At 40.1% G+C, this 14682-nt stretch overlaps 1 protein-coding gene across 1 annotated transcript in view; it reads left to right on the forward strand.

The window, feature by feature from the left end:
• LOC134191752 (sperm flagellar protein 2-like) overlaps window positions 1–10426 on the forward strand; it is an 80621-nt gene extending 70195 nt beyond the window's left edge. The window contains exons 31-34 of the mRNA XM_062660404.1: window positions 893–1030; window positions 1100–1163; window positions 9580–9632; window positions 9695–10426. Coding sequence (XP_062516388.1) covers window positions 893–1030; window positions 1100–1163; window positions 9580–9632; window positions 9695–10285 — 846 coding nt within the window. The 3' untranslated portion in view covers window positions 10286–10426. The remainder of the gene's footprint in view (window positions 1–892; window positions 1031–1099; window positions 1164–9579; window positions 9633–9694) is intronic.
• Window positions 10427–14682: the final 4256 nt, after the last annotated feature.

The raw sequence follows: 14682 nt of genomic DNA on the forward strand, positions 1-14682 counted from the left end.
TTTTATTATCAAATTTATTATGGAACAGCAATTTAGGAGGTGTTTAATAGTGTGCTGCGAAAAAGCACTGGACTGGCTAACACGTATACTTTCATTAATTTTGACTATTTTCTTGACTTTGGTAGTATGATCGAGGGTCAAATACAATAATCACAATTAAAACAGAAATTGTGCTTGTTAATCTTTTGAAGTTACAATAGATGGTATACCAAACACCTTGCTGGAGCATATGTAGTAAACTTATACATACAAGTCAAGAGTCTAACCTGTGCTTGAAAATTTTGATTAAACTGTTATTTTGTATTTAAGTATATTGCTGAAATAATTTGTATGCATTTTGTAAACTTCTTGCAGATTTTCATCTATTTAACAAATGTAAAAGCAAGAATGGAAACAAAGTAGAGAGAAAGCTTTAACAGATCGTACTCTCAAGATGTAATTTTTGATTTTATTACTTGCTCAGTAGTATACGTAGGACTCATCCTTTTGGCATTATTATCTATCATCTTTATGAGGACTGCTGTATGTCAACTTTAAGTTACACAACTAATTGATATACTCAGATCTTAGGTTACCATAACTTTTAAGGTTGCTGTTGTACATCTTTTTGTCTTATGTTGAAGTCATGTGTATTAAATTGGTAGACTGCTATTGGTAATGCATGCTTTTAGCAGAAAATACAAATTTGTGAAAGCCTTAACAGTCTTGTACAATTATAAGAAATGAGTAAAACATACTACCTGTAAATTAGAAAATGTTCTATTATATTAAAAGCAAATAGAATTGAAATGTGTGAATTTACGACAGTTGACAAGTGTGCATGCTTTCAATTATGTTGTTGATTATCTGTGAAGGGCAAATAGACAAAGATTATAGCAATGTTTGTTTACAGGATTTGAAAGAGAGGCTTTGGGATGTATGTGACTATCGGCGTGATGAGGCTGGAAAAGAAAGGAATAGTATTCTCAGCAATCGCTGGTTGGAAGATCACGTAGGACTGATATGCAATCAGTACATTACTTTGATGCAGGTACATGTTAGAGTCTTAATTGTAGTGCCTGGCAGACTTTAAGAAATGGTACTGTCTGAATGTTTGTAGAATGAAGTTGATCGATTTCAGCATTCGCTGCAAGTTTTGCGTGACTATTATCACCATATGGAGGGTGAGTGTTTAGTTGCAGTAATTTGCAGTCACATATGTACTGATAGTATATGTGCTAGAGACAGATAGAAACATAAAGGGGGCCAAATAGGTTTTTAATAATTAAGATCTTAGGCTATACCTGTTGTGCTTAGTAGAGAAATGTACTTCCATTGAACATTTACCAAGCTAGTATCACAAGAAATTGAAGATGCAACATATAGTTTGCAAGATGCTTACAACTCAAGTGCACAAACCAAGCATGTCTTAATTTCTGCTTGGGCTTTTACAGCAGGCTACTGAATGCTTCATCATATTCTGAATGCCCGGCTTAGCCGGCCAGAGCAAATATTTAACAGAGATCAACAACTAGCATGGGTTTATAAGGAGGTGACCTGATCTAAACGTATCTAGACTAGCTATGAAGTCAAGTGCATGAATGTGACAGTCCTACAGTTTGAAGTTGATTCACGCAGCTAGGATGGTTTGCTGACTGTACTTTGTCCTATTACATTTCTCTTTTTGTCAAGGTTGCATAGTTGATATCTGTATGCTTCATTTGGTTTTATAGATATGTTAAGAATATGTTTGACTATTTTATTATTGCAAAACAAAGTCTACTTTATCACTATGTGTATACATGTTTTATGGCTCAGTTTGGCATCATATTTTTATTCTGACAGACAGTTGCTGACAGTTGCTTTGAATTATATTTCTAAATCATATTTATCCTAGGTCAACTTACCATTAATACGTGCAAGTGAAAAGATTAATTAATTGCACTCATTTTAATCTTCATATCTCTACTCCAGAATTGCGATGGTCAATTTCTTTGCTGTATTGGACACTTCTTAGCCAATTGGACAAACTACTAATTTTGATTTATTGGATTTAGCACATTTATATTTGGAGTTGAAATTGTGTTTAACCAAGAACTTGCTTTGACTAAACATGAGAATCAGGCATCATGCATTATCTTTTTGCATTGTTATTGATGGTGTAGTTACTATTATCAAAACAGATTTTTGTCTTTAAACAATTTTTAAAGATTAACAATCACTCTTTGAATATGTAACTAGGCTCTTTCCCAATGCGAAGTGCACACCCTGGTACCGCCCAATGTGAAGTGCACGGAAGGATACCATCCCTGTCCCAACATGATCTCAGCGTGATAGGGAAATCCAGGCAGATATCAACGGTAGTACCTTGCTGTGTCCGGTATGTATGATCATGGATCCGCTTGGTTACAACGTGTCTCTGTGAACTTTGGAGTTTTTTTACGGCCTGTGTCACCGTGCACCCCAGACCTTCATGGCGTGTTATCCTGCACATGAACATGATTGCCCGAGGCCCGGATTTCCAGGCTAAGGGTATAGTAATTGTTCGATGACTGAGCGACCGAGCAACCGACCGACCGACCGAGTGACTGACCGACCATATATATAGTCGATTAGCGCAGATGCAAATGAAGCTATTCCGACCAATAGACAAGAAGTGGTGTCATTACCGACCAATAAACAAACGTGGTGACATCATGAGGCTTCACCTCTCTTTGTGCAACTAGGCAACAACCAGATGTCTAGCTAGAGAAGCGGCACAAACAATGAGACGCTTAGAACAGCTGCACAAAGAACAAGACTTTTACATTCTTGTGAGCTGGAAAATCGGTGGTGAGCTGCTTGTATGCTCCCCATTTGTAACATATGTTTCCCACCAGCAAACAGAACATTGATCATCTCCGTTACTTCATCATGTAAGACGAAGATTGCCAGCTGGCTGGCTCTCCCGACTTGTAACATTTGGCTTGTTCCAGCACTTCGAAACAACTACTTTTGTACAGTGTAACATGCACTTTTTCCCCCATTAGGACAACAAACAGATGCCTAGAGAAGCTGCAGAAACAACCAGACGTCTACATTCTTGTGAGCTGGAAAATTGGTGGCAAGCTGTTTCTTTAGTTGTAGGTGAGGGTTTACCACTAGAAACAACGCCTAATCTATTTACATTTGTAGCGTTCATGTTTTCCCACATCTAATTTTGTTTTGGCTTTGATGTTACATATGCCACACCTAAAACTACCTGTATTTGCTCTATACTTTCCCAGTGCGTGGTGGTTAATTGGTATTGTTTAAAACATTCTGTCATAGCGCGACTAATTACCTTCAAGGTGCATACTCGCGAGGGTTTGCACTTCTAGTGCTTCTTTATTATAAACATGATTAGCTTGTACAATGTGCTTTTCTTTGATTGACATTTAAAAACACACACAATTAACTGTGAAAGAACTGTGATACCATTTTCGAACAATTGAATGACATTAAGTTGTTTCTACAGCGTTAGAGATCTACAATGTATATAGGCTCAAATATGCATCACTCTAGGGATGAAATTTAAGATTCATACAGAATGTGCACTATTGTACGTGTACCAGTAGCTTATGCCATAGTTTAGTCATTTCTTTACAGAAAGCATATCATTTGTCTGTAAGACAACTAAGTGCAGGAATGCTTATTTAATTATCAAGTTTCTTAGCCGCCCAGGGCAGTTGCTAGGAGTAATTGAAGCTTCCATACCACTGCTTATCTCTAGACCAATCAAAGAGCAGTGATAACATTGTTGCATGTGCATGTTCAACTGCTCAGCAGTCATAAGTTCTTGCTCAAGCTGTCTGCTTCGAAACTCTATCTAGCTTCACTGCAATGGCTAGAAGATTCCGTAAAACTTCCAAGAAATTTGACAGACTATGGACGTATGCAGCTGAGAGAATCAGTACGAGAAGAAGAAAATCAGCAAACTGTGTTCCAGGAGATCACCCTGCATGTGTATTGGTTTGTAGAATTTGAACAAACAGTTGACAGTAGTTATTCTGTGTCATATTTTAGCTTTCTTTACATTGGTATAGCAGCATTGTAAGAATAGTATATTATGTCTAAACTGCAATGCAATGAATACCAGAGGGATTTGCTTGTTATTCTGCTGTACTGTAGGAGTCTTGGACCAGTACCAATGTAATGAAAGGGAGCACTAACAGTGCTGAACCCTATGCGACGAGAAATTGACTCTTTTCCAGTTTCCTAGAAAATATGTATATATATATATATATATATATATATATATATATATATATATATATATATATATATATAGCTCTAGGAGGCGTTGTTGCGATGGGAGTAGATACACATATATATCAACACCAAACAGTTGTTGCACATCTACTGGCAAGCACTTAATGTACTTGCCAGCATGCACAAATTAATTAACACCACGTGCATGTCACTAGATACAAGCATCTCAAAACTTGTTTGTACAGATGGCTTAGTTATACTAAACACTTGTTTATACAGGTGGTTGAAAAAGGGCAGGCAGTCTTATCATCAAACAGTAAGTCACTTGGGTGCTTTTGTCGCAGGCTACTCTCCTCAGTTTGCTATGACCTTGAAGGTACACTCAAAAGTTATGATCAGCAATCAAAATTGGAACGTCTTGTGTGACTCCGCCTAGACTGGCAGAGAGGCTCCAACAACAATGTGTTGAGATGACACGATCGCTACACTGTACCAGTTGCAAATGCTGTACATTCTAAAGTTGTTTGCATGGTCGTTTCCGTCGAGTCTAGTCAGTATTTCCGTCAAGTCAAGTCAGTATTTCTGTCGAGTCAAGTCGTTATTTCTGTCGAGTCGGTATTTTCGTTGATTTGCTAATTCAGTCGAGTCAGTATTTCCGTTGAGTTGGTCAATACTTCCGGTGAGATGACTAGTATAAGCCTCGCTACACCTAGGGACGATTACGAGCAGTTCCAGCCGGTGTCACAGCAGAAATCCGACAGTATTTGCTAAAAACACTGGTCGAAATCACCTATGTTTGCACAACGTAATTTGCCTGTAATTACCAGCCAGTACCATGGCGTGCACTTTGCATGGGGTGGCTGGTAATACGCTGTAATCCTGCACCGCGAGATTTCGTTACGTCCTGAACATTTTGGTGAATTCAACTGGTGTCAAAGGAAATATTGTTTGCCCTGGAAAATTCTATCTGGAAGAAGAGTATCCTAGGAAAAAATGGCCCCTGTTAGGAAACAGTGGACATTTTTTAGTAAATTTGGTCTCCCATCAGAAGTGGTGGATTGCGAGACAGCCTACTTTGTATTACAGCCCTAACCCTAACTCTAACCCATCGTTTATAGAGAAATGAAACGTTGTTGCTGTCCGCTCGTTTACAGTGCAGTGCCAACTAAGTCAGAGGGACAGAATTTCCTAGGATATTTGGTCCCTCCAAGTATACTTAGAGAAGCTTTGCTTCTGGGGGACAGTTTTTCCTAACAAGACAGTTTTTCAGGAAATTCTGTCCAGGGGACACATTTTTATGGGGACAATTTTTTTGACACCAGTTTTTCAGCAAATATTGTTGAATTTCTGCTGTGACCTGGCTGGAGCTACTTGTAATTGCATTGGTACTGATCCAGGACTCATACGATATACAGCGGAATAACAGGCAAATCTCTGTGGTATTCACCCAGGATTCCAACGGATATAACGGCAGTGTGTTGGACTTAATACATATATTTATTCTTATAATACTTCTATTCCAACGTAAAGAAAGCTAAATATGACATAGAATAACTACAGTCAACTCTTTTTTCAAACTCTAAAAATGGATACTCATGTTGATCTTCCTGAATGCGGTTGCTGATTTTCTTCTTCCCCTAGCAATTCTCTGAGCTGCATATGTCCGCAGTCTGTCAAATTTCTCATAAGTTTTACAAAATCTTTTAGCCATTGCAGTGAAGTTAGATAGAGTTTTGATGCAGATAGCTGGAGCAACAACAATGGTGTTACTGCTGTTTGATTGGTCTAGAGATAAGCAGTGGAAGCATCAATTACTGCTATCAACTGCATGGGCGGCTAAGAAACTTGCTAATTGAATAGCATTCCTGAACTTAGCTACCAACAAACGATATCGTTTCTGTAAAGAATGAAAATAATGACTAAAAACATAAACATAGTCCCCTGCCAAGACCTTAAAAGACGCTTCCTTTCTAGGGTTCTGTTGCAACCAATGCAGGACTAATTTCTTGTTTGCGAGCAGTCTTCTGCTAAGCTTGTAGGCACAATCCCACTTGTTGGTCATTTCAAAATGTGTAAAGTTACGACAAACGGCCATTTTTAGTGTGGGGCTCATTGGGGAACTTGAGGCTAAGCGCCAAATCATTATTTCTTTGTTTCTACGTTATACTTTTATCTAGTTGAGCTTCTTTTTAGATGTTACATAATGCTATACCTTATCTATACTCATTGTAGCAATTTAACTTCTGAAAACGTTACTAAGCCAATCTCAACTAGCAATCTGGATGTGAAGCCGATCTCAACTAGCAATCTGGAATGTGAGGCAGTGAACAGCAGTTTCACTGCTTTGCTCTTCCAACAAAGCAGAACTAACTACATAGTAGGCACAATAAACATGTTTTAGAGTATCAAGCTCGCTCGATTATTGCTACGTGTATATGCAAATGCATCAGCTTGAATTTTGGCTAGTCCAGAGACAGATTAATATATATCGTAATTAAATAGCTACCACTGTAGCCACAATCTTTTATAGTGTCACTCGAAGCTCTTGATCTGTTGTCATTATCAGACACAAGAGCGGCGGAGATGGTACAGCAGCTAGACGGTGATCGCCATACCACTTTTTGAAGCGGTATGGCAGACTAGCAGAGACCAAGGTCATGCATGTATATGTGACTGATGCATGTAACTGCAGCAGCAAGAGGTATCTTAGCATCGATGAAAACTTTCAAATTTTTGTTTTTGCGTAATGGCAACGAAGAAACATTTAACGATTTCACAGACATATGCAGTTGTCGTGTATGGATTGGAACAACTATGAGATGACTGCTGGAGCTGTGACAACAACAGGCTTCTGTACAAGATATTTAAAACTTCTTCCTGCTCAGCATTTGTTGCTTGTTGTCCACTTAACGAGTACCATTCAGTCTGTAATGCAAATTAAGTTCTTTACCATTGTTAGCCATGAGAAATCAGCGAACGAACATTGGGACAAGGAGTCAAAGCTGGCTAGCTATAGTCTTCAGACACTTCCTTGATAGTTCACTCGACACAGGTATTAATGTCTAAGGCATCTGACGTTGGAGAAAGGTGCAGATTGCATGAAGTAGAACAAGAGTTGATGCCAATCGCAAGATTCATCAAAGCCAAAACAGTTTGGCTTTATGTTAAGTTGCACACAGATTTCTGACACCTAACCCTAAGATCATGACTGACGTCAAATGTTTTACCAATTTTGCTCATAGTTTCAATCATTAAATCTTGGCTGTCGGCTGCAACAGTTTCAAGCAATTATTTTCTCTTTACCAGTAAATATGCACTGGTAACATTATAATATACATTCTGTGAACTTCAGTGAAGGCATGATACCCGATGAGCGAGTCACTAAATGATTCCCCAAATACTTGAACGACAGCCAAAATGTCTATAAGCATCGAGAACACTACTTTGTTCCATGCAGTAGAAGTTAAAAACAACAGTCTGCACGACAAGTCTCTAGACAGGGCTGCAATGTCTGTGTTGGGAGACAACAACTGTTCTGTGACCAGTTTTCGCAGCATATACAGAGCATGCAAAAGAAGACATGTATCTGCTTTGCCGTGAGTGCATATAGCATTTCATCAACGTTTTGTGATGGCAATAAGGAATCTCTCATACTCTGCAATTTAAGCAGCATTTGTCTGATTGACATAAAAAGCACATCATCTTCACGGGCAACAAGAGTGCTTATCTTGGGTGCTTTGTTCTTCCACAGACCGAAGTCTATCAGCCCACTGATGCGGTACCCCTGATCTGGTTTAGAGAATTCGAACGACAAGCGGAATGTTAGATAAAGTTCGTGTCTTTCGCTCGAAAGATTTGATTAAAAGTTTGCTGTATCGGTCACTGACAAAGTCAATGCGGACTGCATGGATGACTCTGATTTTCTATGTGAAAGTTGCACTTAAATGGCAAAATACGCAAACATTCTTGGTGTTCATGTTGTGATTTGTAAGAGTGCCATGCCACTCTACGACGTAGACCATGCATTGTTCGAATTGAATCAGTATTAATTCACCTATTTGCATGTCTTTTGCTGTTTTTATCAATGACTCATCCAAACTAGCCAGAGACTAATGTATCGGTCTTAAAGCGTACTTCACTAATTCATGTAATAAGTCCAACAACGATCTAGAGGAAAGGTCTTAGTCCAAGCATTGACTTCTTCTGCGTTTCATAAATCTCTCCTTGCGCAATTGTGCAAACAAAGAAATCATACGTATGGTCTTAACAACATTTGAGTCAAAACACTTACTTTAATTAAGGACGGCACACAGTCACCTACGGTACAGCTTTATGAATCTTTTCAGCTGCACATTTGAACCATTGGTCAATACGTTATCTCTGAAATGCTGCAGCCTTAGGAAAGTCCTATCTACGTCTTTAGATATTCTCTAGAATCTTCTTTATAGAATTTTTATAGAAATTCCTCAAGACACACCCACTGGTTTGAAGGTGCACGTGCACCAAGTGCACTATCCCTGGATCCATGCCTGTAGTAGATCTCTAAGGCTGTGGAAACAACGTCAATGTCATTGAAGCGTTTAAAAATAGTCCCACAATTCTTTCACAGATAATTGCGTGTGTCATTTATATCTCAATCAAATCAATGCACATTGTGTGAGCTAATCACGTTCACGTACATACCACGACATCATCCGACCATGCAGGATGACACGCCGTGAAAGGTCTGAGCTGCACGGTGACACGTCATGACCGAGCTGAGGTGCCTGAATCTGTTATCATAATGACTGAACATAGCAACGTAATACTGCTGGTATCTGCATGGGTGTCATGCCAAGATCAGGTTGGGACAACGACTGTAGCATTCCGTGCACTTCGCATCGTGAATTGCCATTGGCTAATAAGATGGAAAGAGGGAGAGTTCAAAGCATGCGCAGATTATTTAAGATGGTTTTTTAGAGTCAGACTGGTGGAAAGACGACCAGACATTAAGACTCAAGGAAGGCAGGCAAGATGAAGAAAGGCAGAGGAAGAGATGAAGGCACACAGACACACATAACTTTGTTATTTTATCACACAAGTCAATACATTTGTTTGGTCAAATTGCTCAAGATACTTTTAATACCAAATGTAAGAGTTGGTGATTTGCTTGAGCTCTAGCAAGCTAGCTTGTGTTGATAAATATTATATTGCTTGATCTATATGGTCATAACAGACAGACAGAAACAACCCAAAGACATGTGGTTTGGTTGGGGCCATGTCACGGAGAGAAAGTATTAGACATGTAGACTAACAATCAATGTTTGTATGATATTTAAAATGCAGACTTTATACACTATATGTATAATGATTTTGTATGTTGCTTGGCAGGTAAACCAATTGGTAGATCAACTGATGACTATCATCGTCTCCCTCTCATTGATGTACATTTGGACAAACAGTAATTAACTTATGTATTAACTTCTATGATACCTTCTTTCTTCAGATTGGTGATGAGATAGATGTAGAGCAATCTAGTGAAGACCAACAGGCTCAGTTGCAGCTTGATGAGGCAGCTGAAGATAGCACAGAAACTCAAGAGTCTCCATCAAAACAAAGAATACCACTTGTAAAACAGAAGCAAAGGCAGCAGATCAAGTCACCTGATATTTCACATACAATGCTGACTTCTGGTGTAAGTGAATCTGCTGCTGCTTCAGCTGGAACTGATCGCAAGAAACGATCTAGTAAAAAAGACAAAGAACGAGAAGCGGAAAAGGAGAAACTACCTGTGCAGGTAGAACCTAACCCTGAAGAGAAATCACCAGTAGAAATATTGAGTCCACAGTCAAGTGACTCAGATGAGCAACTGGTATTGGATGCTTATCATTCTTCAATGATGATGGCCAAAACTTTGGCAAGCAATGAAGAACAGAGTTACCATGAAGCAGCTGGGAAGAGCAGAGAAGGTAGCTTGATGATAGAAGATACCAAGAAATTGCAGAAGGGAAGAGCTGCAAGTCAGATGAAAACTTCTATGGGAAAGCGAGCGAAGGTATTTGTATACTGTAGTAAGCATGATTATGGGATAAATTGACTGATAGTTGTATGGAGCATCTGTCTATTTATCTGTCTTATCAGCAATTTTCATTGGTTTTTACAGCATTGAACAATTATTAGTATTAGCTAATATCATTAACAGTGAAGATCGACTAATTTGGATTTTAAGTCAAACAAGTCTAGCTGGTAAAACGTTAATGCAATGAGATCTAAACAGACGGTGATCTTATAGTTGGTCTTAGCACTGGAATGCAGCAGTTAATTGCTAGTTTGTGGTGCAAATAGCTCAGTTGGTTAGAGAGTCATGTTATGGAATGTTTACATCCGGGACGTTGAAGGTTTGCAAGTTGAAGCCACAGTGATGGCGAGCTATGGCATAATTTTCTTTAGCAAGAAACTAACACACAATTGCTGCCCTCGACTCAGGAGTATAAATGAGTACAGCAGAAATGCTGGGAAAGAAGGCAGCCTTCTTAGGTAGCTGCTGCAGGACCCCTTGGAAGACCAACCTCAGGCTGAAGGGGCATTCCTGGGTAAGTATAACCTCTTCTTCTTCTTCTTCTTCTTCTTCTTCTTCTTCTTCTTCTTCTTCTTCTTCTTCTTCTTCTTCTTCTTCTTCTTCTTCTTCTTCTTCTTCTTCTTCTTCTTCTTCTACTACTACTTTTGGAGTTGATTCTCTGTTTGTCAATCAAATATGTTTTTATTAAAGGGTAACTGCAATGCAAAAAATCATAAATTCTTTTATGTTGGAAATCGATAGTTCTAGTTGCATACATGACAGGAAATATAGTTTTAGATTTTTCAGTTAAGTCTCGCTGAGAAATAGCAAGTCAAAGTTGCTTCCGGTCCTTCAAGTTCCGGTAATGGGCATGGTGTAGTGTACACGTCACAGAAGGGAGACGCGGGTGCGTCTGTACAGTCTGTAGTCTGTAAAAATGACTACATCTCCATATCCAAGGCAATGCTACTATGATAGAGGTGACGACAGCAACACTTATTCTTCTGAAGGGCCCTCCAGAGGTTTTTAAGTGATCATTGCGTTCCGTCATTGCATGAATTGCAGGATGACGAAGATCTGCTGGGAGCCATTAGACCAAACAAGTTCGAGCTAAGCGACAGTGTTTCTGAAGCTGAGAATCGCCTGCTTCCTTGTAAGCCGATGAGAAAGAGGACAAGCCACCTGATAGCCTGTCAGCCTGTCACCAAGTAGAAGTAACAAATGTAATCGAAAAACATACAGGTAAGAAAACAACCATGACAGGTGTGGCTGCGGTCGTTGTGAGATGATGGATACATACTCATGTGGAGTGTGTGTGTTGTCAAAACGTATTTGAGGTTGTCTGAAATAATGACACAATAATACTGTTGAATACTAGCGACAATAATGGACAGTACTAGTGTTACTGCATTGGCGAGTTCATGCAAAATTAGCTAATTCTGTGAGAAAGAGCTAAGTCGGCGTGAATTCAACATTTGTTCGTGGAATTTACGTTGACGAATGTTGACACAAGTTTGACTTCACTGTACAGTACTGTAATGCATATGACTGCATTCGCTTCACATGTTGCGCACCTAGACACAAGTCTAGTCACTGACCTCTACTAGCCATTTCCAGTAGTTTAGTTCTGCACGAGATTCTTCCGTACTCTCATTTTTTCTGCTTCTCAAATGCTGCTCTCCTTTTCTTTTTTTGCGAAGGTTCCAGAGTGCTACGATATCTTGAAGTGTGGAGGCAGGTAGATGGAAAATGGTGGCCTCAATTTTGCTCTTTTATAACCCAGACCAAGCTCTTGAATAGACCGGGCTGTACCTCGGAGCAATCAGGCTTAAAGTAGCTACTACAGACTCTTGTCCACTCAGTAGGATGCGTCGTACTCAGTAGTAGTCACCACCACCATCCCCACCCCACCCCCAGATGACACAAACATCTCTTGCCGTCCTTATCTGTGATTCTCACTCTTTGCTTAGCTTGGAGATCTTCGGAAATCGAAACACTCTTGCATATGACCTGTGCAAATTGATGCATCCTTTAGCCAAGCAGCACCGAACCATTCTGTCGCCACAAATTCTTTTGTTTACAATACACGCTAGTATGGAGTCTCCTCTCTGTGACGTGTACAGTACACTACAACACGTCCGCTACCCGAACTTGAAGAACCGGAAGCAACTTTTACCTGCTATTTCTCAGCGAAAACTGAACATAAAAATTTAAAACCATATTTCCTGTCATGTATGCAACTAGAACTATCAATTTCCAACATAAAAGAATTTTGATTTTTACGTTGCAGTTAACTATTGTAGACTTAAGCTACAAAGCTATATCTACAATCATTTACAACAAGCTAATTGATGCTTTTTTTACAACTAAATTGTGAAAAAGGTGATTTTGTTAGAGTTCTGTTCTCCAACAAAGACAATCAAGATGGCTTTCGGTGTCATGCTTACACTGCGTTGTTGGCTAGGAAGAGGCAATGAGTAATTATAAAGTATCATTTATTCCTGTCACCTTCATGTCATTGCATCTGTCTATTCTAGTCATTTTTTTGTACCGACGTTACAATACAAGCTCTAATACGTGCTAGTGCAACAACGTTACATGCTGTGTATTGTATGTATAGTGATGTATGTGTAGTCTTTGCCCCTGTGTGGGAACTGCACCAAATTGTGGTCTGTCATATTATTAGTATTATGTGTTGCTATGCCCCTCCATAATGGGCAAGTGAGGTCTTTACCCTGATCTGGGCGCCCACCAACCCGGCAGGTGAGCCCAGCAGGGTACATGTTTCTGTGTAGTCCACACGGCAATCAATGACTAGCCAATTCAATATAGATTGCAGGCATTGCAGTGACCACGAACGCAGTACAGCTCACCTAGTGGATATAAATAACCACCAGGGAAGCGCTGAACGTCATCGTCAACTGATCGTTCGCCAGACCACAGAAACTCCCCAACGACTGAAACGAGTCATAGTCTCATGGATAGAGCTAGAAAAACACGAGAGAGAAAGACAGACAAGTTTCATAATTTACTGTTTCACTGGGGTTTGAACCCCCAAACCATGGAGTGGTAGCCATTGTCGCTAACTACTAAGCCACGCTATTATGTGTCGTCATGCCTCTCCATAATGGGCAAGTGGGGTCTTTGCCCCCATCTGGGTGCCCACCAGCCTGGCAGGTGAGCCCAGCGGGGTACATGTTTCCGTGTAGTCCATACGGCGATCAATGACTAGTCAATTCGATATAGATTGCAGGCATTACGGTGACCGCATACTCGATACAGCACGCCTAGTGGATATCAACGACCACCAGGAAAGCACTGGACGTCATCGTCAACGGACCGTTTGCCAGACCACAGAAACTCCCCAACGACTGAAACGAGTCATAGTCTCATGGATAAAGCTAGAGAAACACGAGAAAGAAAGACAAACAAGTTTCACAATTTACTGTCGTCACTGGGGTTTGAACCCCCAAACCATGGAGTGGTAGCCATTGTCGCTAACCACTAAGCCACGGCGATTATTATTATTATTATTATTATTATTATTATTATTATTATTATTATGTGTCATGCTCAACCAGATCAGTCTGGTTTGTAATGTTTTACAAGTACCGGAAGCAAACCCTGCTTCAGAAGTACTTAGACCATTATGGCTGTCTAGGAAGAAGACATGACTTTACGAAGAATCCGAGTAGATCCCAGAAGCACTGTTTTCTGTAAGTCCTGCAGGTTGTGATGACCTGGAATAATGTCCAGCCACCATGCAATACCTGTGTGCACTGTGCCCAAAGCTCCCAAGACCACCGGAACCACCAGTGTTCGACAATGCCACATGTGGCTTATCTCCAGTCGCAAGTCGCTTTACTTCGCCGACTTCTCAGCATGTGAAACAAATAATGTGCTGTATTGACTTTGCGGTCACAGTAATGCCTACAAATCTATATCGAATTGGCTAGTCATTGATTGCCGTGTGGACTACACAGAAACATGTATCCTGCTGTTGGCTCACCTGTCGGGTTGGTGGGCGCCCAGATGGGGGTAAAGACTCCACTTGCCCATCATGGAGGGGCATAACGACACATAATAGTAAATAATAATGACGGTAGACCACATTGTGGCAGGCTGTAGTGCTTTGGCACCAATGTACTACACTGGTTGACATAATCAGGTGGCCTCCATCATTCACTGGGATGTTTGTCGCCATTTTGGGGTTCCAGTGGAGAGCAGATGGTACCGGCATCATCCTCATAGGCTTGTGGAGACGGACGACATTACTATGATGTGGGATACCACCATCCCCACTGCCAAGAAGATCAAAGCCAATCGTCCAGACATCTGTCTCAGAAATAAGAAGACAAACACTTGTCTTTTTATTGATATCAGCTGTCCTGCTGATGGCAACATTGGCAAGAAACATGCTGAGAAGTTGGTGAAGT

Source organism: Corticium candelabrum, chromosome 1, assembly GCF_963422355.1.
Source record: "Corticium candelabrum chromosome 1, ooCorCand1.1, whole genome shotgun sequence".
In the NCBI taxonomy this organism is placed as follows: domain Eukaryota; kingdom Metazoa; phylum Porifera; class Homoscleromorpha; order Homosclerophorida; family Plakinidae; genus Corticium; species Corticium candelabrum.